The following is a 26,731-nucleotide window of genomic DNA, read 5'->3' as shown; positions in this document are numbered from 1 at the left end:
CTTGCTACTCTTGCCATTACTTCTACTATTAAAAATAACTCTAGTCCTGGAGCTACTAGCTTACTACAGACACTGGTATTACAAGCCCCAGAGCCTTATGTGAAGCAGATGTGCACGGTTGTATTCAGACGCGTTTCCATTGGCTATAGAAACAGATAGGTTTGCTGCTCACAGGACCGTCGTCGGCACAACGTACAGACCGTGCGATTTGTCTTTCTGTCTCTCTGTCACATAGTCTGTGAGCTGTGCCGACGACGGTCCTTTGACCATCCGAGCATCGTGGAAGCATTCGGCCACAAAGGCCTCAGTCAGAGCATCTGTTGGCTTCTACTTTTTGCATTCAAGAGCACGAGGCCTTTCCCTACTGCTGAGTTTACTGACTTGTTTTGTTATGTGATGTTGGTGACACTGAAGAAGAAGAAGTCCATTTCATGTTCTATTGGTCTTTATATCATGACATAAGGGGCTATACGTTTTTAGTCAAGTGCCCATCATCTTTAACGACCACTTCTGGTTGCTTGATTTATTTAAAAAAAAAAAAAAAAAAAAAATGAAGTTGTTTTGGAAACGGCAGATTTTGTGGGAGAGGAGACGAAGTTACTGGTTTGAAATGTACTTTTACAAGTTCCGCATGTTCCATCATGACAACAGTGTTTTTGATTATCTTGTAAATTCATGTGATACAATAAACCAATTAGGATTACTACTAATTGGCTAATAGTATTTAGAATAATTAGAATTCCACTTAAAGCCACTGTGTGTAGAATTTGCTATAATATAATTTAATAATAATAATAATAACAGCTTCACAGTAAAGAAAACAAACAAAGCAAAATACAAATGCAAATAGACCCAACTGGTGAGATCAGAAAAAAAAAAGTGTTTTGGTACAGGACCACCACAGGGTGAAATGTTCAAGTCCACTCAGAGCACATTCAGGCTTCATGGAGGATAATTAATTTGATATTTGGAAAATCCATTGGCTTTTCTCTGGGGCCAGCCACAGGCTAAAAAGTCAGCTTTGGCCAGAAGATCTCGTATCTCATGTCTGCACTGCATGAAATTTGTTGTGGATGTTCAACCCTACCGATTAGGGTGACCCAATTTCCTTCCTTCCCAATTTCCTCAGTGTACTGACAGACTTTCATATTTCTCTTCAGATCGTGGAGAACAGTGTCTGCACCCTGAGGAACCTCTCGTACCGGCTGGAGGTGGAGATGCCCTCCTCTCGTCTCCTCAGCAACCAGGAGCTCGACACCCTGCTGGGCTTCTCCTTCCCGGCCAAGGAGCTGGACTACCTCTGCTGGGGCAAGAGGAGGCGCGGCAGGAAGCGGGGCGGCTGGCCCGACGACAAGGTACAAACACAAGGGGGTGTGTTCAGGGCCTGGCAACCTTTGCAAAATGGGGTGGGAGGTTTCCAGGACTGTTTTGGAATTGGAGGAAAGGATTGGAACGTGCAAAAAAAAAAATGGTTTGGCACCCCAAGAAGTACTCAGAGTACAGGAATGAATGCAGTGACGTACTTCCTGAGAGACAAAGGTAATCGAGACTTCTCAAGGAAACGCTCTACTAGACGCAGTTATTTAGGTCTCTCTTTGGAGGACGGTGACGGATATTTTAGGTGTCTCGTTGTGGTTATCTCGTTAGTTATCGCTTTTACCTGCACAGACGAGCCGACATCTGTCGATATATTCTGCTCGTTGACTGGTGCGTTTTTGTGCAGTGGGACGACGTTGGGCCGATCCCAGGTTTCTCCCAGCCTCTGAGAGGAGCGGAGCTGCTGTGGCACCCGATGGTGGTGAAGCCATACCTCAACCTGCTGGCTGAAAGCTCCAACCCGGCCACGCTGGAGGGTGCTGCCGGGTCCCTGCAAAACCTCTCTGCCGGAAACTGGAAGGTAGGACTCCTCCATTTTTAACACAAGCAAGGCCAAGCCGCGTATGTCACTCACTACAGAAAATTCTGCAGAATTTCTTCATTTTATACATGATGATTTAATCTTGAATCTTGAAATAGAAACATTAAAATTCCAAAAACGGAGTTGCAAAGTTTTAAAAATATACAGGAGATTGCTTTGCATTACTTCAGCATCCTCATGATTCAGTTAAAACCTCATGATTCCAGTTTTGTGCCTCGTGTGTTCTTCTGCCTGAAGCAAAAGTGTTATACCTCTCTACCTTAAGCCTCTATGAATCCTGTACTGAGTCCTGTGTGAAACCTTCACAAACTCAAGAAATGCTATCCAACCCTGACACCCTCCTCAACCCACCTGCGACCGCCGACACTCACACCCCCTCACAAATCTGAACGCCTTAAGTCTGACGTAGTAGTTGGGGGTCAGAGTTTCCCGAGGTACGTCATACATTTTTCAGGGGAGAATTTGTTCAGGAGGAGAATTACTTGATATTGAAAATAAAATTTGTCTCAATTAACACAGGATCCGTAGATACAGTGTGATGTGATTATGCAACAGTACATGTGATTTTTCTAACTCAAAAAGCGGATCTTGTGTTTCACAACCAGAGTTCAGAGTCACGTCAGCTGTTTTTGAGCGGTAAAGTCCTGAAAACTTGGCTTCAAACCTTCAGTATTTCTTTATAATGCTAAATATTAATAAGCACAATCTGTTTAGTTAAAAAACAAAAAACAAAAAAAAACACCTGTAGGTATAGTTTGTTTAGAATCAAATACTCAAGAGAAAAACTGGCCCGCCAACAGTTATCACACTCAAATGTTGCTAAATCCTGATTGGTGCACAATACATGGCTTAACCTTTTTCAACACTAGCGTCGCCCACGTAAATCAGCAAGAAGAGCACAGACAAAAAAGAAATTACAGGAATCAATTATGTGAAAAAGGCAAAAAATTCAGATTTTTGCATAAAGTTGTGTGTCCAAGTAGGATGGATCCTGTCACTTATAGTAAGAATCTGATTGGGACAATAGTTTTTCAGGCCCTTTAAGACTCTGTGTGTTTGTGTGCGTGCAGTTCTCGGCCTACATCCGAGCAGCGGTGCGTAAGGAGAAAGGTCTGCCCATCCTGGTGGAGCTGCTGAGGATGGACAACGACCGGGTCGTCTGCTCCGTCGCCACAGCTCTCCGCAACATGGCGCTGGACGGCCGCAACAAGGAGCTGATAGGTCCGAACGCACACTGAAACGCAAAAGCACACGCACACACACACACACACACACACACAAACACACAACAGACTGATCCCAGCTCGGCTGAGAAACTCAAACTGTGAAAAGATCATCTTCACACTTCACACAGGAAAGTCAACAGCTTGTTCAAAATAGCTTTTTACACAGTATGACACAAGTCCATTCATATCAATCAGACTCAATTTTGACAGAGTGATAACACATTGCCCCCTTGTGGAAAACATTTGTGTAGTGAAATAATCCAACATTTGTGTTTTACCCTGTCCGCAGATTTACAAACTGAACTGAGACACAGGAGCTTCAGTAAAAAAGGCCACAACAGTCAGTGTGGTTTAACTGACACAACTGGCTATTTATTAAAGCGGCTGAAATGAATCTTTTTATCATAACAATGCATCAGATGACATTATGAAAACAACGTGATAGTGTGAAAGGAGTCTCTGGCAGTGATGAACCCACAGAGAATCATCAGCTGAATCCGCAGCTCCCCTGTGGCTTCACGGAGCTTCTTCGTGAGTTACAGCTCATTGTTTTATCTGTCCGGACCGCAGCTGTACTTTACTCACTCTCACCGCTCTCATAGCGTCGCTGTTTTCAGAGAAAACGGCTCTAAAAAGCCAGCAGCAGACAGGCACAGTCATAGACCAGCCGGTGAACATAGGGGAGGATTTAGTAGCAATTAGTGGCTATTTCCCTCAGGATTTGGTAGAGACCAAAAACAGAGCCAAAAGACAGGGAATACTGGACTTGCATTCATTAGTGTCCTTGCAATGTCTGTAAAGCTACGGTTAAAATATTTCTGTCCGTCCAAATCAAGTCTGTATTGTGTGTCTCCTCCTGCAGGAAAGTACGCCATGCGGGATCTGGTGAATCGACTGCCCGGCGGCAGTCCGTCAGTGCTGTCGGACGATACGGTGGCGTCGGTCTGCTGCACGCTGCACGAGGTCACCAGCCGCAACATGGAGAACGCCAAAGCTTTGGCCGACAGCGGGGGCATCGAGAAGCTGGTGGACATCAGCAAAGGACGAGGGAAAGGGTACGAAACAGCAGAGAAACCTTTCTGGTTTCGGTGTTACGAGCAGGCAGCAGCAGCTTTTTTGCCTGCGCTCAAACTGTAGTCATTCCATGCAGAATCCGTATTTTTAAGCATTTTACTGGTATTACAATTTTGTGATGTGTTACAGGTATTCGATGAAGGTTGTGAAGGCAGCCGCTCAGGTGCTGAACACGCTGTGGCAGTACAGGGAGCTGAGGAGCCTCTACAAACAGGTCAGTACCAGCAGATACACCTAGAAAAGTTCTTTTATTTCATACTTAACTTTGAATGAATTTAGAAGCCTTAAGTCTTTTCAGGGCAGGATAATAGTACATCAGTATCATGTCGTGGACCTTTTTTTTAATATTTGGCAAAGCAAAGACTCCGATTTGTCCTAGAATAATTCCTGCAATACTTTGCAAAACATTAAATAGACCGCTTGACACGGATTCACGTGAGCAGTTATTGTGTTAGATTTAGCTATTACAAAAAGCTCTTGTGTAAATTTTATTTCTTTCCCACATTAAACAGCTTTAACATGAGAGAAGTAAAGAAACTGATAAATACCTTCAGTGAAGCAATTGGTATACCACAATCAATACTTCAATCACATGTACTGTTGTTACATTACTGACGAAAAAAATAACCAAATGAACTTGAAAAGACCTGTTGTATCTTCATTGTAGAAGTGAGTATCAAAAACAGAAAAAGTAACTCCCAAAAAACAAAATGGTTATGGATATCAAATCCCAGCACGAAAACTTTTAAATTAAATTAATTTAATTATTTATCTTTTCAGTTACTTCGGTGTACACGAAGTATAAGCTGCAATATGTAACGACACATCGCCACATTATGTTATCGCAAAAGCCCCCTTATCAAACTCTGTGCAGGATGGATGGAACTACACCCACTTCATCACTCCCGTCTCCACCCTGGAGCGAGACCGGTACCGTTCGCAGCCGACCCTGCCCACCAGCCCCCTGCAGATGTCCCCCGTCATCCAATCAGGTGAGAGGTCCGGTGAGTGAGATCAGAAAAATCGTTGTTGCATTAAACAGATCACAAAAAACAGGATCTCCCTTAGCAAACAATTGGGAAAACAGAGTTACATATCTATGGCGGTAACATTTTATGAGATTTCTGAAAAAAATGTAACCGTTGTTTTGGTTGTTGTTGCTCAGGTGGTAGTGCAACATCCTCACCAGCGATGCTCGGGATAAGAGGACACAGTTCCAACTATCAGAGGGCGCAGTCATCTATGCAACTGGACACGTATTACGGAGACAACAGTTTACACAAACGGCAGTACACAGGTTTGTATTGATTAGCTTGTACGCTGCGTCCCTCGGGGAGCTATGCAAGGGCCACTGGTGTATCTGTCTAAACCTAAACTGTGCCTGTTGGAAAGTCCCCCCTTGTGTTTAGGCTTATGTTCTTTTCCTGTCTGTGCTGTTGAATTTTCCACTTCAGGGTCTGAGAAGAAAACCCCGTATTTCATTGGGACATATTCTTCCCAGTCAGGGGAGGATCTGAGAAGGTCCCAGGTGAGAACTTTTTTTAAATTTAGCTACATTGCTGCGTTGAAGTTTTCCATCTTGGCCTGTAGATCTGTCAACGGCAACATAAGCAGCAGCTTTGTAAGTGAGAGAGACTGTACAGAAAGCTCTGAATCAGTGAGTCCAACACAAAGCAGCTCACTGTACAGTTCTAATTAATTGATTAATCGATTAGTCTTTGGACAGAAATTGAATCAGCAACATTTTAAATCAGTTGTCAGTTGTTTTTAAGTCGTTTTAAGCAAAAACTCACGGGTTCCGACTTCTTAAATGTCTATTTGCTGGTTTTCCTAGTTTTCCATGATGATAAACTGAATGCTTTGGTGTTTTGGACTCACAGTTGGACAAAACAAGCAGTTTGAATACGTCGCCTTGGGCTCTCTCTCAAACTATTTTGCTGTTCCCTGGTCAATAAATCCCTTCTACGTTCCTCCCCTAGCACCCAGAGCCATTCTATGACGAACCCGACAGGAAGAACTACAACAGCTTCAGAATGTACCTGTCGTCTCCACAAGGCTACGGAGAGGAGCAGTACGAGGACGAACCAGTCCACCTGACCCCATCCTCCCCCGACGGCTACGCCAGCCAGTCGCTCCGATTCAAAGCCAACACCAACTACGTGGACTTCTACTCCACCACGCGGAGGCCTTCAAACCGGGCGAACAAGTTCACCGGCTCCCCTGACTCCTGGGTGTAGATACGAAACGGAAACCGCGTACGTTGAGCTTCGTCGTTTTGGCAGTCTGTTTCCGTGGGTGTTTGTGTGTGCGGGGAGTGCACGTGGGTGGGCCCCCCGTATGGTTGTGTGAGAGGTTAAGGACGCGTGTGAATGTGTGTGCATCTGTGTTGAAGCTGTACCGAATGACCAGGGCTCGGTTTGCTACGTGCAGCTTTTGATTAAGTTAGAACATGTGCTTAATAATGCAGATAAATACGAACCATTCCTTTTTATCTTTGGTCTTTCTTCCACACTAGAAAAAGATTATTTTAAGGAAAAAAGGGTTTTAATTTAAAAATTTTAGAAAAATTAATCGTTTACTCCAGGCTGGAGAATTAGTGCCTCCAGCTGGTTATTTCAACTCCTAACAGTTGCTAAACATCAGTGGATGGAAACAAGCATTCATTATCACTTTCTTTTGCCAATCCCATTGGAAATTCCATTAAAATATTTTGCGAAATTTAGATGGAAACTTGACTAAATTGAGGTCAAGGTTGCTGCCCGCGACAGTGGTGTTGCAGACTGCCTCCTCTCTTGAGTGAAGGCCATTCACGTCTTTACTCACGCGACTCGCACCTGGCTGCCAGGTGGCCCAACAACCCACACGCGACCTGACAGACTCTCAGGTGCGAGCGACCCCACAGAGGTTGCCAGCGTGGGAATCCTCACCAGAATTGAAGTTTTTCAGAGAAGAGGCCGGAATCTAAAGTAAGTCCAGCTGCCTTTTGACTTTAGATAAGATCTTCAAACATTGCCACAATGTCACAACGATAGAAGAAAGATTTGGAAAATTAAAAAATGTAAAGAAATGACACATTTCTCTCAATACAAACATTTTAAACTTTACCTGCATTATTATGGAACTAGTAAATGCACTGCAGAAAGATGGATATAGTCAAAAGATCCTTTTTTGGAAAAAACCCAGCCCTAACTTTTTTGTTTACCAGAGTGTTTGTTAACGTCAACTGGTTTTATTTTTCTCTGCAGTAAAAGTGTGCAGTGTGTTGGCTTTATAAATATTGTCCGCCAGCGAGAGAAAAAGAACTTATTGAAGTTGAGGATCCTGTGTCAAAAAAAAACAAAACAAAAAAAAACACACCTGGGCCAAATACTATTTACCAGTAATTCTGGGCACTTGCTGCAGTAAATAAAACCACTATACTACTCCAAACAGGATAAAAGTCACTCTAAAAATGATTTTTAAATGTTATTTGACCAAGGTTTGGAGAGGAGAAACTTACCGATTAGCATCCTCTCACCTCGGGAACCTAATGTTGGCCTAAAGTGCAGTATGTCATAAAGTATGTGAAATATGTGACAAAAACATGTGAAAATCTATTTGTACAGATACACTGGCTAAACCGTCCTGTTACATTGTTGTATTCAATATGTAGAACTTTATATGTGATTGTGTCGAGAAGATTTTTCTATTATTTATTGATTATTTTTCTTAATTCACTTGTGACCTGACCAAAATACGCCGTCTGTCTGTTCTGTCCAAAACTGATGATGATGATAATGTGCAATGTTACAGAGGGAAATATATGTATAGGGATTAAAGATTATATCATGACGATATCTGAAAGTCGTGTCTTTCATCTTATTTTGACAAAAAAAAGAGAAAAACAAAAGTTAAATAGATATATCTTTATTAGCTTTGATTGCATATGTTGTAGCTATATTCAGAGAAACGATGCGACAGCCAAAAGAAACGAAGGGAACTTTAAAAAAAAAACATTTTGCAAACTCAAAAGTGTACATCATGATGAGGTAAATGCATCGCGTATACAAATGGCCTCAGTGCGTCCTCCCCGAGCATGCCTTTGACACAAGCCCATGCAGTTACGTTCACTTATTCACTGTGTGCAGCTTGACTGCAGCTGTCCTGCTCAGTCAAAGCAACCACGATCGAGCGATTGAACATCAGATGAAGAAGCTGATAATCCGGCTCAGAGTCGGGATATTCTTCGGCAACATCTGGGGCAACCAGAGCAAGTACTCTGAAGCTCCGTCGCCTAAAAAGCTGCTCGGCGTATCGCCGCTCTCGGCAGCTAAAAGTACCAGAGGTAACATCCACTGAGATAATAATGCACATTCAAAAACATGCTCAGCTGGCAGCACAAAGGAAAGCAGCACAGGCTGATATATCTTGGATTAGACGGTCAAGGGTCTCATTGATTAGAGAGGAAGAAGTTTTTCTATTAGTTATGTAAATATACATAAGTATAAATTAATTTCATAATTCTGCAGATGTAGAGAAGATAAACCAGCGGACATCTGTTATTCTGATGGTCCAGGTGTTTCTAAAGGCACACGGAGTGAAAAACAGACTTCTCAGCCAATCAGAGGGGAAGCAATTTGCCTGCTTTAGTGTTTCTGTTGGACTGAGAGTAATTGTAAAGGACCTGATCACCGAGTCAGAATCCTTAAAAACAAAAAGAGACATCCCTAAATCCAGAAATTAAAAAAGTAAATAAAAAATGGTCCATAAATTAGAAATTTCTTCTCCTGTTCTTGTTTTCTGTCATGCATATAACAAACCAGACTGTGGTACCGTTCCCTTAGTCGAAGGAACATCTGATTGGCTGGTCAGTGTCCCTGCTGGGTTACAGTACCATACAGTTAACCACAAATTTATGACTTTGGAGGCCGGAATTTAGTATTTACTTTACCAATCTCATTAACACTATTTTGGCAGGTCTGATACGATCTGATACAAAATACCGTTTATGATCATACTTTCATGGCGCGTGTTGTCAAAAAAGGACAAAAAACTCAGTAAATAGCCAAAGATATTGGTACAGAAATGCAACCAGGGGCATTGAGAGAGTGTTTTTGTCTTCATAAAGTGACTGAATTTCAGTTCCACCTCAACTACAACTCTTGCTGCAACCTGCAACTTTACTGTGTTGAGAAACTCAACGGCCCTGCTGAAACTGCCCTTGGCAAGACTGGTGGCAAGAAAGCAAATAAGGGTGTTTTCCAAAATGTCAAACTATTCCTTTAAATGAATAAATGCTGGTTTATGATTTAAATATAAATCAGAAACAAAATGATGCAACGAGTCACCTGCTAAACTTCTAATTCCTGTCATAACTCAGGGCCTCATTTATAATTGCAGTGCTTTATTCTTTTTTTATGAGTACAAGTGAAATCATCTATAATCGGGAGCGTAATTTTGGATATAAACACCACAAGTTATAAATGAGGCCTCTGATATCTACATTCAATTAAATGTATTTACATCTCATATCAGTATATGGACTACGGATGTTTGGATTCTCCGAGCGATGGCAGTCTGTTGTGATGGCCTCCCGCTGTTGCGCCAACAGGAGGGGTGGGGCTTGTGGTTCCAGGTGGGGTGGTTGGCATGCTTTGAGAGTTGTGTATGGTCTGTCTGCGGGAAGGACAAAAGAGGTTCAACGAGAGTATTACCGTCGATACGCCAGGCAGTTTCAATGTGCTTTAAAAACATTTCAACACTACAGGAAATGGGAAACAAATCAAAAAACAGGTGAACAGGTGTGCAGACTTAGAGGTAATCCTGATATTCAAATGGAAATAAAAGCAATAAACCCGGAACAACATTAGAACGATGCAGAAACTCTCAGCCTGCTTTTACGTATTTTTTATTTCTATCCCACAACTTTGCTATGAGTAACAAAAGGTTTTAAAGACATTCACACATTTGAAAATGCCAGCAAAAGGACTCACAGGATTAACTTGCTGTCGTGGTTTTATTTGTTGTGGGTGTAGATGCCTCCGGCTCTGATGCAGCTGCTGATAGGGGATGACAGTGGATGATGGCCCGGACGGATGGGTTTCGCTGAGACACAAAGAGAAAATTGGTATTCAGATTTGAGGGTTTATTTTTTTTATTCCCTTTTTCCAATTGTTGAGTCAAGTCCAGTATTCACACTCTGCCTCAGCGGCGACAGTGAACCACAGCAGTAAAGTCGTGGACCGGACAGATAAACGATGAGCTGAAACTATAACTGATGAAACTCACTTTAATCAGTTATAGCTGCTTTAAAGAAAACAGAATACATCAGACATGTCCTCTTCAGTCAATAAAGAATGTGAAAAACCTCACCGATCTGAGCAGAGTAACCCCTCCTGGCCATGTTCTTGGCCCGCACAGCCTCTTTGATGCGGTCGACCTCCTGCTGGTAACGCTTGCGGTCCCTCATGGCGTTCTCCTTGGCCTCCTTCAGGGCGTTCTCCAGGGCTTTGACTCGCTCGGCCGTAGCGCGAAGTCGCTTCTCCAGCTTGGGCAGCTCGCAGCGAAGGTCCGCGTTGTCTCGAACCAGCTGATGGCAGTGGTGGAAAGTATATAAGTACATTTACTCAGGAACTGTACTTGAGTACAATTTTGAGGTACCTCCTTGATTATTTCTTTATGAGTTACTTAGTTACTCTACCTGCTTGTGGACCTTGGTGAGCTGCTCCAAGTTATTCTCCAGGAAGGAGATCTTTTGTTTCTGAGCGACGTTGCCAAGTCCCTCCTCACAGTCCAACTCGGCGCTCTGACAAAAACAGACAGAGCACAGGTTCCGTGTAAAACTGGCATTTTCAGAGAACTGATACTTATCAACACTAAACAACCAGAGGAAGGGGACGTACTTTCTTAACCCGTGCGGTGAGGTCCTGAATGAAGAGTTTGCGGAGGTTGTGAAGAGTCTGCAGCTCTTTGGCCTGAGAGAACAAGGAGAAAAAGATAAAGGATGGTGATAGTCTACATTTTTCTTATTGTCAATGAATCCCATGTGACATTCTGCACTCAATACAGGAGTATTTGTCGGGACCGTCTAAGCCACACTGCTTAAGGTGAAAAGATCTGACGATAACTTTTATGTGTTTGATTGGGGTATTGAGGTTTTAAGGTTGTGGGTTCACTCCTGGGCTCTGAAAGCCGTCACTCAGAGGAAAGGTTGAAAAACTGTGACAAAAACACATTTTTTGTGTGTATCTCTGCAGCTCAGTGCGTTGGAGAAACTGCTTTCAAGTTTTAAGGTTGTGGGTTCAAATCAGAACAAGTCACTAATTTTTCTAAGCTGTTACCTTAAATAAAGATTCTCTGACAGAACCAGGCCCAAAGACTTTGATGTGCTTGAATTTGTGGGTTCAGTCTTCAGTCAGTACATTTTTAAAATCTGTCACACTGAAAAGCTCTGACGGAACTGTAAACATCCAATCCTGTGGCTCACTGTGTTGAACAGTTGCCTTGAAGTTTTGAGGTTGTGGGTTCGATTCCTGGGTCAGTCAGAGGATTTTTGAAGCCCAACACCCAGATGAAAGACTTAAAAATTTTTTTTTGAAATCCTTAAGTGTCTCTGGGTGTAAGAGCACTGCTTAGAAGTTGTCAAAGTGTGGGTTTGCTCCTCATGAGGCTCACTGAATTTTGAAGGCAAGTCTCCAAAGTTAACAATCAAATACTCTAGGAAATACACTTCCAAAGTGCCTGACTAAATAGCTCATGGTGAAGGGTACTGAGCTTAAGTTTTGAGGATGTGGGTTTGATCCTGGGTCAGTCAGAGAGTTTTGAAGTCCAAACCCCAGATCAAAGACTTAAGGACTTCAAGTGTCTCTAGTCAAATAACTCAGAGTGTTAGAGGCCTGCTTGGAAGTTCTTGAAGACATGAGTTCAATCCTTATGAGACTCAGTAAATTATTGAAGTCCAACACACAGTGAAGATTCAAAAGTGCTCAAACAGAAGTTCCCAATGCGAAGGGGACAAGGTGGCGTGGTGGCTTCGTTCACGGCTGTAAGGTCGTGCCAGTTGTGCAGTGGCTGGTTCGAATCGTCCCCGTTGTCGGTACCTGGAGTGTCAAAACCAAGCTGTGGGTGAGGGGGTGGGCTCGGGGGGTGGTTACCCCCCCGAGTCTCCAGTGAAATAGAAGCAGGGGATTATGGGATAGAAAACCATGCGCAGCAGAAATTTAATTGAAATTTAACATGAATTCAGGAAGAAGGCTAGAATAGGAGAAGGCTAGAATAGGCTAGAGGAGGAGAAGGCGAGGCTAGAATAGGAGAAGGCTAGAATAGGCTAGAGGAGGAGAAGGCTAGAATAGGCTAGAATAGGCTAGAGGAGGAGAAGGCTAGAATAGGCTAGAGGAGGAGAGTAGAAGGCGAGGCTAGAATAGGAGAAGGCAAGGCTAGAATAGGCTAGAGGAGGAGAAGGCTAGAATAGGCTAGAAAAGGCTAGTAGAGGAATAGGCTAGAGGAGGAGAAGGCGAGGCTAGTAGAGGAATAGGCTAGAGGAGGAGAAGGCTAGAATAGGCTAGAGGAGGAGAAGGCGAGGCTAGTAGAGGAATAGGCTAGAGGAGGAGAAGGCTAGAATAGGCTAGAGGAGGAGAAGGCGAGGCTAGTAGAGGAATAGGCTAGAGGAGGAGAAGGCTAGTAGAGGAATAGGCTAGAGGAGGAGAAGGCGAGGCTAGTAGAGGAATAGGCTAGAGGAGGAGAAGGCTGGAGAAGGCGAGGCTAGAATAGGCTAGAGGAGGAGAAGGCTAGAATAGGCTAGAGGAGGAGAAGGCTGGAGAAGGCGAGGCTAGAATAGGAATAGGCTAGAGGAGGAGAAGGCTAGAAAAGGAGAAGGCTAGAAAAGGCTAGAAAAGGCTAGTAGAGGAATAGGCTAGAGGAGGAGAAGGCGCTAGAATAGGCTAGAGGAGGAGAGGCGAAGGCTAGAATAGGCGAAGGCGAGGCTAGAATAGGAGAAGGCTAGAATAGGCGAAGGCGAGGCTAGTAGAGGAATAGGCTAGAGGAGGAGAGGAGAAGGCGAGGCTAGAGGAGAAGGCGAGGCTAGAGGAGGAGAATAGATTATAGGAGGAGTAGAATTTGTCATAGCCCAGTCGACTGGCTCTCCTCAGCAGCAGACGAGCTGTGTCAAACCAGCTTGGGCCACAGTTGTACAGTGTTGATCAAACTGGGGTAGCAGCCATTCCCATTTAGACAACCGAGCGCACACTTACTCCCTAGCTCCCTCCCAGTTCTTTCTCTGAAAGCCCTCAGTGCCCAAGAACACTCCCAGCACCTTCAGCCCCTCCTTCCCCCACTGGTAGTCCTCCAGGCAGACTGGGCACTGCCTGATCCCGCCACTGTCCCACCAACAGAGCTTCACTTGTTTTCCAGTTCAGTCGTGCAGTGCAGATGTTGAACATCCGTTTGACTGGAAACAAAGATGTAAATGTCGTCTGCATAAGCAGAAACAGTGGGAGGACGATCGAGGTCCGGCAGTGAGAGACCACTGAGCCGACCTCTCAGCTTGCACAGCAGGGGCTCAATAGCTAAGCTATATAGTTGACCTGAGATAGGACAACCCTGTCTTATCCCTCGCTGTACAGGGATTGGCCGGCTCAGCCCCGTCCCCATCTTCACCATACATTGTGCACCTTTATACAGTAAACCATCACCAATACCAAAAGCCCTAAGTGCAGAAAACAAGTAGGAGTGATCCACCCTGTCAAAAGCCTTTTCCTGATCTAAAGACAATATCCCACAATTTACATCATAATATTTACAAACATCAATAACATCTCATATGAGGAAAATGTTGTCCATGATTGTCCTATCTGGTACACAATAGGTCTGGTCTATATTTACAATTATTTCCAGGACGTCCTTAAGTCTGTTTGATAAGGATCTGGAAAGCACCTTAGAGTCTGTACAGAGGAGGGCAACTGGCCTCCAGTTCTTAAGTTGGGCCAGGTCCCCTTTCTTGGGTAGCTGGGAGAGATCCTGTTCTAAAGCACTCTAACAGAACACCATGTAAATCGGGTCCGATGGTGTTCCAGGCTAGAGGAGGAGAGTAGAATAGGAGAAGGCGAGGCTAGTAGAAGAGGAGGAAGAGGACGAGGCTAGAATGGAGGAAAAGGTTCAGATTTTCATCTGAATTGATACAGTGGTAGAATGAACCATTAAACTTTCAGGCTGTTAGACTCACCACAGTCTCCTCCAGCCCCTTCAGGTCCTCTGTGGCCTGTTCCCTCTGTTCATTCAGCAGCCTGGACAGAAAACAGACACAATCGTAACATATCAAGCTGCTCAAGCTGCGTCACACCAGACATCGATCAGTAACTGTGCAGACAGATCCTACATGAGTTTCTGTAGCTTGGCGTCCTTCTCCTGCTCTTCAACCTTCAGTTTGTCGTACTCAGACATCAGCCTCTCCTGCTCCAGCAACAGACCCTGGTTTAGACTGTGAGAGAAACAGAGGTGGCAGCAAATAAAAATTGTGATTCTCAGCCTTTTTCTACTTTTATTCATCCGTCAAGGCACATATGTGGTTTCACCATAAGCCAGAGCCTCTATTATCTACTGAGTTAATTCTGAGATGGGTCAAAAGTCACCTGTCATCTTTCCTCCCCACTGACTTTGAACCCACGAGTTCAATGGCTTTCATGCAGCGGCTTGATCTATTTGGCGACTGAGCCTCATTTCAGACTCACACACGTTCTGAGCTTCTTCTTCTTCTCTTTGGAAATCACCTTGGGTTTCACAAGGTTTGGCAAAGGACTTTTGTTGAATTTTCACTGTTAGTTGTTTTCCTACTATACAGTAACAGTTTCAGGAAACGCTGTGCTCTAGTTATTGTATCTGACCTAAAAGTAGCCCCCTGCCTACTATCTAAATTTGTCATTAATACTCGTGTATTGCTGCTGTTTGGTAAATCTGGCATTGCTGTGCTTTCATGTCACCAGTTTTGTGTGTGTGTGTACTGATGTTTCCTCACTCCGTCAGCTCGTCCAGCATCCTCTGCTTGTCTTCGATCTCGTCTCGGAGGCGGCTGAGCTGCTTCTGCTGAGCCTCCCTGTGGTTCTCCAGCTGCTCCTCCAGTGTTTTCTGGAGGACGCCTCCGTCCAGCCTGCTGATGTCCTCCTTCTCCAGCCCAGACATCTCGTTTCTCTTCTCTGGGAGACAACGAAGAAGACATATTGCTTTACCTGACGGTAGATGTTTTGTAAGCCCCTGGGTGTTAATATCTCAAGCATTTCTCTTTTACCCCTGTGTATGTTAATTTAAATTATTTGGCCAAAAAAAAAAATCAATCTAAATAAATATTTGAAAAGCAAAAATGTGTATATCATAAGTATACATTAAATTGAGTTTGCACTCATTTAAGGCTTGACAACCCATTCTCATAATACAAATACACACATTGAGAAAAGCTGTCCTAAGCTGCCCTGTGTAAAAAACAAATATGGAATAGGAAGGGAATATCTGTTTGTCTTGTCGCGTACTGACCCTGGGCCTGCAGTTTGGTGAGCTCCTCAGTCAGAGCATCCTGCCTCTCCTCCAGCTGCCTCTTCTTCTGCTCCATGTTCTGCATGTAGTCGGTCAGAGACTTGATCTTGGCCTGGTGCTGTGCACAGAGGGGACAACACAACAACACCACGGACGGTTCGGTGACTAACCTCAGTTGGAGCATCCTTACAAGCAAACTGAAATGGTGGCTCCCGCTTTATCCCCGGTTACCTGGGAGATGAGCAGCTGACAGGATGCCAGCTCCTTCTCATTGGCCTGGATCTTGCGGTGGGTGTCGGCCTGAGCGCTCTCCAGCTGCTTGCTGCGGTTGACCAGAGACTTGACCTCGGACTTCATCTTGCTGATGTAGAGGCGAGCGACGGTGAACTCCTCCTCCACTGCCGAGCCGTTCCCCTTCGTCTCCGAGGACTGAGGGGGGAGGAACGGGGGGTTGTCGGTGTGAGTGTGTCTATATATATGTGTGTGTGTGTGTGTGTATTTCCTCACCGTGGTGGCCTTGACGTCACTGGTGCCGATGATGGCGCCGATGTCGCTGAGGTCTCGCAGCAGCATGTTGAGGACCTCCGCGGCCCGCTTCCTCTGCAGGCCGTTCAGCTCCTGCAACTGACTCAGCTCCCTCTGCACCGCCAACAGCAACGCCTGTCGACCACACACACACACGTAAACCTGCCAGTGTGTTTTGTGTTCTGGTCTAACTTCCATTGCTAACATAATCATTTTTTTACCAGTATTTTTTTAAATAATTTTTGCCATTGCAAATCACATATCCTGTATCCTGTGCCCTTTTATTAATGAAACAGTTGTTATGACAGCATTACTATTATTCCTGACAACTGTTATCTTCTGGGTCAGAATTGCGGCACTTCTATCAGTTTAACACGGGAAGGGGGCGCTGTTATTCCAAAAAAATTGTTGAGTTTCTTGCTATAGCAGATGTCGTGGCACAACTGAGCGAGACTCCCTGTCAGCCACATCTCTGACGATGGGATGTTGTTGTAGTCTTCCATGTTGCATTGAAAAAATGTTCAAGATCTGGTCAAGAACATACACAGGACACACATAGATTAAAAACCACAGAGGTTTTCACCCAGCTGACCCACCGTCTTGTGCTGCAGCTCCTCAGCCAGCTGCAGGTTGGTTTGGTCTCGCTCCTCCACCTCCTGGCTCTTCTGGTCGTAGTTGACGGCCAGCTCCTCCAAGGCCTGCAGCACCTCCTTCACCTCCTCCTTGGCCAGCTCGTTCTCCGTCTGCAGGCGGCACAGCTCCTCCTGGATCTTCTCGTAGTCGCGCCGCGTTGATGCCAGCAGCTGGGAGGATGGAAGGTGTCAGTAAATGTGTCTACGCTGACACGAACACATTGATATCAACATAAACTTGTGTACGTACGTACAGGTAACTATCCGACAAAATCCGTTTTTAGAGTTTCACAAACCTCTTCCTGATCCAACATCTGCTCCTTGAGTTTCTCAGCCAGCTGACTGTGTTGGTTGATCTCATCATCCTGTAAAAATAGATTTTATAAACTCGAGTAAATTAAGTCAGTAATTAAGCGTTAGCAAGTTATGTTGAGTAATAGTAACAATACAGGAAAACAAGATGTGCAGGACTTTTAAGCCTTCATCCATTTCCAATAAATCTGGTGTTTTTCAGGATTATTGCATATTCTTATATCCAGGACCACGGTGCAAACCTCTTTTTAGTAAGGAAGACACTCTGGCAGCAGGTTTCTTCTTTTGTATTTGACGGAGAAGTCATCCAGTAATTAATTAAGTGAGGTTCATGTAAACCAGCATGTTTTATTAGCCAGTGCTGCGACCAAAAATCTGACGCAGTAAACTTGATAAATCTAGAGATGGAGTTTTTGAGGTTTACAATGAAAGAGGGATAGAAAATATGGAGGAAGGTGTGGAAGCCGGCCTCCGGCCTCTTCCTCAGTCTCACCTTGTCGTCCAGCTGTTTGTACAGGTTGCTGATGTCCTCCTCGTACTTGCGCCGCTCCTCGCCGGACACCGAGACGCCTCCTCCGGCCGGCAGCAGGTTGTCGATGAGGGGAGTGTTGTCGCACGGCTCGACGCTCTTCTGATCTTTGGCGCTCAGCTGCTGCTCCTCCTCGGGAACGTTCTCCCCTGTGACGTACGCTCATCCGTTAGATCGTTTGCACATCCGTCGGTTCGAGAAACACATGTTGATCTAACGAGCCACTTAAAAACTCAAAAACAGAACGAAACAAAGATGTTTGTGTTGTGTTGTTGTGTCTGTATCCCACCATTTTTGACATCGACGATCTGACATTCACACTCACAGTGAATTTTTTGCTTTAAAAATACTCACAATTAGTCAGTTACCAAAACTGTTGCCAATGAATTGTCTGTCAATCGACTAAGAGATCAATCAAACTAATCATTTCACCTTTAGAGTACTGCTTGGTTTCTTGATGCCTGGGGGAATAATGAAATTGCCATGTGCATGGGGGGGGGGGTCAACAGGGGCCCCACACAAGCACATCTTTAGCCCAGAGGCCCCTCAGGAGGTTTATCCGGCCATGCCCACTGCCAGCGCGGCAATCTGCTCTGTCACATACGCACAGTACGTTCAGTACAAAGTCGCACCAGATCTTCTACACGCTGTTTCGTGCAATATATGTATTTACAGGAAAATCATATCATCATATCGTCTGGTGCTTATGTGTTGTAAAACAACCAGAGGTGTGTTTACAGCTTGTTAGCGGCACTGTGGCTTCAGCAGGTAAAGAATCGCTGTTTCAATACTGATGAAAGCCAAGTAAGAAGCAGGACGGAGTGAAAAGGTGAAGTGCTGCTCTGATTAAATGGCTGGACATGGAGCCAGTGGCTGAGTCATGTCACAAACACCGCATCAGCATAATGTGGGTGTGTGTGTTCATTACATTTACGCGTAGTCCTTACAGGCTGCAGCTGAGCTGATTTTGTTGCTAAGGAGGGGGAGTGTTACCAGCATCCGCAAGGGAATAATAATTAAAAAAAAAAAAAAAAGGGCGGAGAGAGGGAGAGTGGAGGGTAGAGAGACACTGACGCAAGGAGGAAAAGGGAAAGAGAGAGAGAGAGAGGGGCGGGGTCTCGGTGGTTACCATGCAACAGAGATGGAAAAAAAAAAGGGGCGAGGATGTTGTGAAGGAGACACTGCAGTCCCCGAAGAAAGGGAAGAAGCGTGCTGCAGAAACATATAAAACAGGCAGTATAATGCCCTTGGTAGTGTGTTTAAATAGAATCTAAACACATATAAACATTGTTATGTGATTTATCATGACGCCAAGGTACAATTAGTTGGGACTTTTGGTGCCGTGCAGCCCAAACTGACAGCATGTCTGCAGGAAATCGACTCTGTTGTGGAACCGTGCCCCATGTGTCGCTGATTGGAAAATGAAATCTTACATCTCGTAGTCGGAGCCCGGTGGCTAATTAAAACCCCGCACAAATGAGAGGAGAAATGCTGCGGGACAGGACAACAGGGCTCAGCCAAAGGTTCGAGGAGTATGCTCTCCACCACCGGCTGAGGGAATGTCTTTAAGAGAAATCGCCCCCCAACACAGTTCAAGAAACCGAAAGGAGGTTCACAATGGCCCAACACACGTCTAAGACAATTCATGCTGTTTTTCCCTTTAACTCGTTGCCCATGTGTATCCCTTTGTTTTTGTTTATCTCACCATTCCTCCAGCGGTTGAGTTCGGCCTCCAGCTTCTGGATGGTGCTTTTCAGGCTCTTGTTCTTCTCCTTCTCCTTCTCGTATTTCTTCTTCCACTCCTCGGCCGTCAGCTCCAGGTTGACAGACACCGTGTTCTTGATGGTCTTGGCTCTAAACGGTTCGCAGACAGAGCGGAGCGAGGTTTGTTTGGAAGTGAACAGGTTATTTTAAAGCCCTCGAGCACCCACACTCCGACCGTGCCCGAGTGACATCTCCTTCGCTCGGCTGTCGCACCGCTTACTGCTCCGTCCCACCTGTTACGCTGGGACAATCTATACCTTTATCATTCTCGTAGTGTACGCGTAGCCCTGTTCACCTTTCAACCTACCGTACAAAACATGTTCACTGTCTGACATGCTGTTTTCTGCCAGAGGAGCTCCAGCCCTCCAGATCTTTTCCCTGATGGTGGAAATCTCATTTTAGATTGAAACCCTTCATTTCCTCCGCTGAGGGGTGATGGCTGCGCAGTACTCGCTCATCAGTCATTTCCCTCCACTGCCGCTACTAAATTGTTTATTACATGAGCAGGTTGAACCTTGACACTGTCGTCCGAGGCCTGGTGCAACAGCAGACTGCTCACATAAAATCTAAATGATGAAAATGACGTCTTGAAATGGAAATATGTGACTTTACCTTGTATCCAGAAGAAAACTATTTACCTAATGACATTTTTGGTGGATTATCACATTGCAGTGGTGGATACTTTTTCCGGATGTGCAAATATACTTGTTTAAATCTGCGCCGTAGGGTCAGTGTGTCTCTATCTGAATTAATGAAATGGGTGAATGGTAGGTGGCTTCAACTGTCTTCGCAGAAGAAACGTTTGTGTGAAGCGAACAAACGGGCAGGACAACAGAAAAGACGGAGGACACAGACTAGGAATGACGCAGTTTTGTGGAAGACCGCAAAACTGCAACCAGCTGTGGTGGGTTTGACCACAGGTCTCTATAAATAGGACTAAATCCAGATGCACAGTGGGAAACTCAGAGCCAACCTGGCTGCTACTTTTCAGCACTGACGTCAGCCATAGTCCTGATGAGTCACCGTTCACTGTCAGACACACACACACACACACACACACACAGATCTCTGCAGTGCTTTGCCTCACTGTAATAACTCAAATAACTGACTGTACGAGGAGGAGCTGCTAGCGCTTTGCTCTACATTTAGACCTAAATACGGAGTCGAACCCTCAACTCTGACAGTTGTACTGTTTTGTCTTGAAAGAACCGCAGAGTTTCTGTTTGTTTATCATGAGTCTGAAGTTAATCAGCCTCAAAAGTGTCCAATTAAAGTAGCGGGAATTTCTGAAGGCTGGTGTAACGCGTTTTCCTGCCACGGAAGAAAAAAAAATTTGCGACGACTGAAAACGAGTTCGCAGCGTTTCCCGCCAGCTTTGCTGCAGAAATGAACCGGGGAGAAAATCTGTCAAATCCCGAAAAAAATTACAGCCGTCACAGATGATGAGCTCGCAAAGACCGAAGCCTGACAAATGCTGACTGGTGCGGATTCAGGCGCTTCAACAGCCTGACAGGAGAGAGTGTGAGTCTGTGACTGACAGACAAGATACACAGATCTCTGGCATGTGGTATTTTTCACGCTCAAAACACAGAATTTTGTCTAAAATTGAGAGTGAAAACAAGATTTGCCAAATCTCTGAGTTCCAAAAGGTGGAAATAATAGTGAATCACGGTTCTCTGATATTATAAGACACATGTTGCAGTGGAAACTGTCTGGGATCCAACTTGAAAAGCGGCCAACGAGCCCAGGAGCAGCAATTTGAAAAGGCATAGAGATCAAAAGTCAATCGCGTATATGGACGTCGCCGACTTTATTCAATATCCCACCCATCGACGGTTTAGTAATGAGGAGCTGAATGTTTGGGGGCACACAAAAAACAGAACGAGTTAGAGGTACCTCTGTCCGAACATTAGCGTGGACTTGGTCTCGGCTTCGTTGTAGATGGACGGCGAGCAGCAGATGATGATGGTGGTGCGACAGTTTCCTCCCAGAGAGTCCTGCAGGATCCGAGTCATCTTGCTGTCTCTGTACGGCACGTGGGTTTTCTGAAAAATAAACGCAGCTCTGCCTCATGCCAACGTACCAACGCTCTCTGCGTGGAAGCGTTGCTCGGCGCGGACTGTTCCTAAGATTCGGACCACATTTCTTAACTTACCGTTCCCTCGGCCAGAGCTGAGATGACGTTCCCCAGCGCTGACAGAGATTTGTTGATGTTCTTTGCCTCATCCAGCACAGCTCCCTCAGCTCCCGTCTTACTGACCTGTTCAAACAGCCAGCTTTGTTTTTTTTATTCTTAAAACTCAACAGTCAGCACCTTTAACTGTACACTTAACTCCATCTTTCCGATCTCACTCAGACGGACCTTCTCGCTGCCAGCCAGGTCGACCAGGTACAGCTTCCCCGACAGTTTCTTCTCCGTCTCGATGTTTTCCTGCTTGATGTTGATGAGGAAGATGCTGTGGCTGCGAGAGCTGTGCTCATTCATGTCTAGAAAATGAGAGAAAAAAAAAAAAATAGTAATTACGGCAATTGCTAGCAAGGTCCTTGGGGCTGTAAACACAAAATGTCAACCAAAGTCACCAGGTTGCAACATCTGGGAACCCTGGATAAACTTTCATGGTTGTCCATCCAATAGTTGCTGAGATGCTTGGGTCTGGACCGACCAGACAACAGAGCAACAAACAGAGCGGCCAGAAGAGACCAACGCTGCCATCCAAAGAGCTAAGCTGCTAGCGTGGCCGAAAAATGACGTTAAAACGCACGCGCGGAGGTACGTACTGGTCACTGCCACGTGCCGATTGGCTTTGCCCTCGTCAATGACATCCATCACCTCCTCTGGACTGGACACAAAACGCTCAGTACAACCCTGAGAGAGAGAGAAAGGATGAGAAAAATGCACGTAGACCTTTTCTTTTTCTTTATTCTTTAAATATCAGTTAAATATGCTTGAATACTCTCAATATCACATGCTGATGTCTAACCAATGTATGATTGCTCTTGCTGTTATTGCTGCAGGACGTTATTTAAATAGCAGTTTTTCACTCTTTCTTTCAGCTCTGACCTGTCGTAAGGATTCTTCCTTTCACTTCGTCAACCGTGATGTTAAAAACTCTGGGGAGCAAATGTTCCCAGATCAAACATTTCACGCCTGACAGTTCAATTCTTGAGCTCAGACACAGCAGCTCGAGCTCTCGAAAACCAAAGCGAGTGAGTGGACGTGGAGTTGAATTGTTTTTGCTGGTTGAGTTGTTCACAGTGTCCGTTTGTCCACAGTCTGCAGCGAATCGCACGTTGTGACGGATGAAATCAATAATTAGATCTCAGCGGTACCATTACTGTGTAATCTCATCCGTTGCTGATGAGCAGTCAGGAAGGGAGTCCTGCTGTATTATATTACAGACTCTTGAATCTTAAATCTGCCAGAGCCCCCTCGTGCCTTGATATCAAAGATGCTGTTTTTTTTTTCTGTCAAAGACTCAAAGACCTGTGCAGGTCACCAACCTTGACGTAGGGAACTCTGTTTTTGTCCTCGTGCACTGCGAGATTCGTCTTGGACACTGTAAATGGAACAAAGATCACCCCAAGTCACATGCTGATTCTTAAAAAAAAAAAAAAAGACTTCAAATAAGGCAAAACGAATTCAATGTTGCGCGCTCACCGTCCAGCAGGTCTCTGATCTTGTCCAAGTAGATTTCAAAATAAGAGACCTGCAGAGAGAAACGGATCAGTATCCAACAGCATCAGCATTTTTTTTTTACTCGTCTACTTCACCAAGCATTTCCAAACACGATCAAGGCCCACATCATTATTTTTGCTACATCAGCGACCTGACTCTTTAGACCAGTACTGGTTTCTTATAATAGGTACTTACGCATGAAGAGTTGAACCTGAAAAACAACATCAGTAAAATGCCAAAAATAAAGTCAAAACACTGCATATTTGCGCTGTGACAGACTTTTCTTTTTCTTTTTTTTACCTTGATGTGGAACTCGAGGTTCTCGTCCATGGAGTAGATGTGGTCGAAGATGTCGCGGGCGATGCGGGGGATGATCCCCATCAGCTGGGGGTCGTGCAGTTTGCCCTGAACACAGCAGCGGATGTCGACGTGTTTAATACAAAACGCGCCTTTTCCGAACACCAAACACAGGATAACGCACGGGTCCATTTGACGCGATGCGATGTACTTGGCGGGGCGGCGCACTACGTGAAGAACTGTCACGTCAAACCCTGAGGCCACTTCTAAGGAACCGGAAGTTGAACACCAGGGTTCAAATGTGGAATTAAAACTTAATTTAAAGACGGTGGAGGAAGAGGCGCTTCATCACAGACCACCAGGACAGCGGCCGATTAGTCTACTGGTTGAAGTAATTGGGGATCATGGCGGATGATGCAGGAGGCCGATCTCCTCCCGAGTGCTACCGGGGGGACCGCCTGTGCCAAGAATTCTGCTTTTTTCGACTTAAAATCTTTGAATTTCACTCAAAACCACTCAGAACTACTCAAACTCAGTGAATCCGGACGTCAGGGCCCTACTGCAGGAATCGAGCCTTCCTGGCACCAGGCCTGTGGATTCCTCGACTCACCACTGTAGGACCTTGAGCGGATCTAGTGTTTGGAGTGGGTCTGTGACACAGTGCCCGCTGTGTTCAAATCCTCTGACTGGAGAGGGAAGCTCACAGCAAAAGGTCACTGCCGGTCTTCGCACAACGTCCCGGACCCTGGGACTGGTGGGTTGGTAGATCGATTGACAGTAAATGTAGGGAAAGAATTTGGAAGTGGGGCAGCCGCTGTATCGCCAGTCTCAAGATCTGACCTGCGTGTTTTCTGAGACACCGAGGCAGTTTCTCCAGGTTGTAAATTGTATTTCTCAATAAGTTTGAGGGGTACTAAGGCTGGACTGCACGGGCCTCCCACCTCCATGGTGTGTGTCTTCCCAGAGGACGTCTGCCCGTAGGCGAAGATGGTCCCGTTGTAACCGCCCAGCACATCTGGAACGACACGGAAACGGAAGTAGGGGACAATCAGAAACACATTTCCTGGCCTACTGCACTAGCACACGGCGACAGGGATTCCCTTGCTAGTAAACCTCTGTATTTACAACTGATTATTTACCATGAACCCATCAAAATATCAACATTATTACCGCTGATGCTGCTATTTCCACCACTACCCCCACTGCCTCTGCTTTACTTTCAGTATTACAAGCACTATTATTACTATCACACCTATTAATACTATAACCACTTACTTTGCCATGTTACTAATTTACTGCTGCAGCTGCTGCTGCAGCTGCTGCACAAAGAGCTGAATGTAGAAAAGAGTAAAGCTGGACAAGGTGGTGAGCAAAACGGACACTATCGGTGAAAGCAACGTGAACGCACAGGATACTGTGGTGCTGCCGATGATGGTGCGCTACAGTGGGTTGTGCTAAAGGTCATTTCTACAGCTCCATCATGTGAAATAAGAGTAAAAGAAAAACAGAAGAGAGTTGAGGATAAGAGATGGAGGACAGATCAAGTCCGTGTGCAGATACAGAAGAGATTAACGTTACATAAGAGCCAGGCTTCATCCACCCCCCCTCCGGCAGGTTTGGAGCGTCGCGCCGTACCTTTGACGATCTGTTTGGCACACTGGTCGTACACTTGCTCCTGCGACGTGTTCGGCGGCAGCACACGGTCGAACATGTAGGGCTTGCCCTGTTTCAGACCAACACAGGACACATTCAGAACAACACAGGCGTGACAGCGGACTGCAGCACAACACACGGCGGCGCGCTCGCTCGCTCGCTCGCCCCGGGCCGGTCTGCCCCCGCTCCGCACGTTGGCAGGTCGTGAGGCAACGACGGCTCTGCCCCAGGAGGTTTTTGGCTCGCGTCAGGCGTTTCTCAGGAATGAGGGGGCCGAAATCCCGACACTGGATTTCTATCAAATGTTCACCTGTGAGAGTGCGAAAGCGAAATTCTGGTTTTGGTTGGTTATTTCAGGATAATTTGACAATATATATATATATTTGTTTTTTTCCCAAAATGTACAGTGCAACACTAGTTTCAATCAGGTGAGAGTTTTGCGGCTATTTCAAGATATTTATTTGACATTTTTTGGCATTAATAAGTCTGGAGCAGGTTTCTTCCTTTCTTTTTAAAGATTTACTTAAATAAGTTCTACTGGTGTGTATAAAGAGAAATACCCTGAAACAAGCAGGATTATTATCTAGTGCAGTTTTATCTAAAATGTAATGAAATAGTCAAGAAAAGGAAAAGCCCCTGACAGTTGAAGGCGGTTACAGACAGAAATACGCTTGTTTCTTTCACGCAAGTGTCTGAAATGGAAGAACCCTGAGCTGTAAACGCTCCGGTAGCTTCCCCGGATCTTTCAGCCTGACCCCCCGAGTCGCTCCCCCTGCCCTTGCCCGACTACTGACTCTCTCTCTCGGGGGTTAGACAGCATCGTTGCTGTGCGAGGAGCCGCTCCCAGCTCCTCTCCCTGGAGCCACGGACGCAGACAGTGTCGGGCCTCCTGGGTGCCGCGTCCCTGGCGCCGGGCGGCGACGCGCAGCTTGTCCCGGCAGGACAGGAGTGCGCGGGGCCGCCGATGGCGAGGGGGGGGGGGGGGCGCTGGACCTGGAGAAAAGACAACGTCCAGGCCTTCTACGACGGGTTCGCCCTCAGACTCTTCAATGAAGCAAGAATGAAACGTAACTTCTGGTGCAAATAAAGGGAAATTTCCAATCAGACGCAGGCTCCGTAAGGACGCAACGGGCAGTTTTTCAGACCGAATAGTATTTTTGATATTTGAGGGGCGGGGATTAAAATGAATTTTCGTTACATCCTCTGAACTGCCTGGCACGCAGACCGTCTAGCCCCACCCCGCCTGGGCTACCGAGGGGTGGAAAGCAAACACACGGCCCCGAACCAAATGCCCGGCTGGGTGAGCTCAGGGCCGGTGTAGCCTTCCGCACGTCCCCGTGGCCGCTTGACTCGGCACACGTGCGGGCGTAACCTTTGACCTCGCTCTGAACCGACGACTTTTCCTCTGCAGCGAGTTTCTCCGGATCATTTTCAGTATAAGAGGTAAAATCATAATCATCTTTTTTATCCTTTATGATCAGTTTTTCCTCCTGTGGTCCCACTATAACATTTTCACTTTGATTTTCTGTTATATATAACAGAGAATCAAAGTATTTTCTAGACCGGTCTGAGTCGGACTCATCTAAATGATGATGAGTGAACACGTGACATTATCAGCTCGGTTGG

General features: G+C 45.5%; 2 protein-coding genes across 2 annotated transcripts in view; one reads left to right on the top strand and one right to left on the bottom strand.

Annotated features, from left to right (window-relative positions):
• Positions 1–8,061, top strand: part of LOC120798135 (plakophilin-4-like) — a 49,008-nt gene extending 40,947 nt beyond the window's left edge. Inside the window, exons 13-21 of the mRNA XM_040142199.1 lie at positions 1,161–1,355; positions 1,724–1,897; positions 2,989–3,139; positions 4,007–4,199; positions 4,348–4,432; positions 5,093–5,210; positions 5,384–5,515; positions 5,673–5,746; positions 6,198–8,061. Of these exons, the coding sequence (XP_039998133.1) occupies positions 1,161–1,355; positions 1,724–1,897; positions 2,989–3,139; positions 4,007–4,199; positions 4,348–4,432; positions 5,093–5,210; positions 5,384–5,515; positions 5,673–5,746; positions 6,198–6,455 (1,380 nt within the window). The 3' untranslated portion in view covers positions 6,456–8,061. The remainder of the gene's footprint in view (positions 1–1,160; positions 1,356–1,723; positions 1,898–2,988; positions 3,140–4,006; positions 4,200–4,347; positions 4,433–5,092; positions 5,211–5,383; positions 5,516–5,672; positions 5,747–6,197) is intronic.
• A 1,449-nt stretch (positions 8,062–9,510) lies between these two features.
• Positions 9,511–25,183, bottom strand: LOC120798107 (kinesin heavy chain-like). The gene is made up of 24 exons (XM_040142144.1): positions 25,088–25,183; positions 24,394–24,467; positions 23,456–23,560; positions 23,138–23,186; positions 22,981–23,036; positions 22,258–22,345; positions 21,842–21,966; positions 21,635–21,739; positions 21,376–21,524; positions 19,421–19,569; positions 17,680–17,864; positions 17,171–17,239; positions 16,839–17,045; positions 16,225–16,377; positions 15,949–16,146; positions 15,718–15,835; positions 15,206–15,383; positions 14,570–14,671; positions 14,417–14,477; positions 11,100–11,171; positions 10,898–11,002; positions 10,570–10,786; positions 10,191–10,302; positions 9,511–9,873 (listed from the first exon to the last, which is right to left on the bottom strand). Exons 1-23 carry the CDS (start codon positions 25,161–25,163, stop codon positions 10,214–10,216), a joined length of 2,730 nt encoding a protein of 909 aa, XP_039998078.1. The 5' UTR covers positions 25,164–25,183; the 3' UTR covers positions 9,511–9,873; positions 10,191–10,213.
• Positions 25,184–26,731: the final 1,548 nt, after the last annotated feature.

Source organism: Xiphias gladius, chromosome 13, assembly GCF_016859285.1.
Source record: "Xiphias gladius isolate SHS-SW01 ecotype Sanya breed wild chromosome 13, ASM1685928v1, whole genome shotgun sequence".
In the NCBI taxonomy this organism is placed as follows: Eukaryota; Metazoa; Chordata; class Actinopteri; order Istiophoriformes; family Xiphiidae; genus Xiphias; species Xiphias gladius.
Note: the sequence above shows the minus strand (reverse complement) of the source record. Positions and strands in the feature narration are given on the sequence as shown.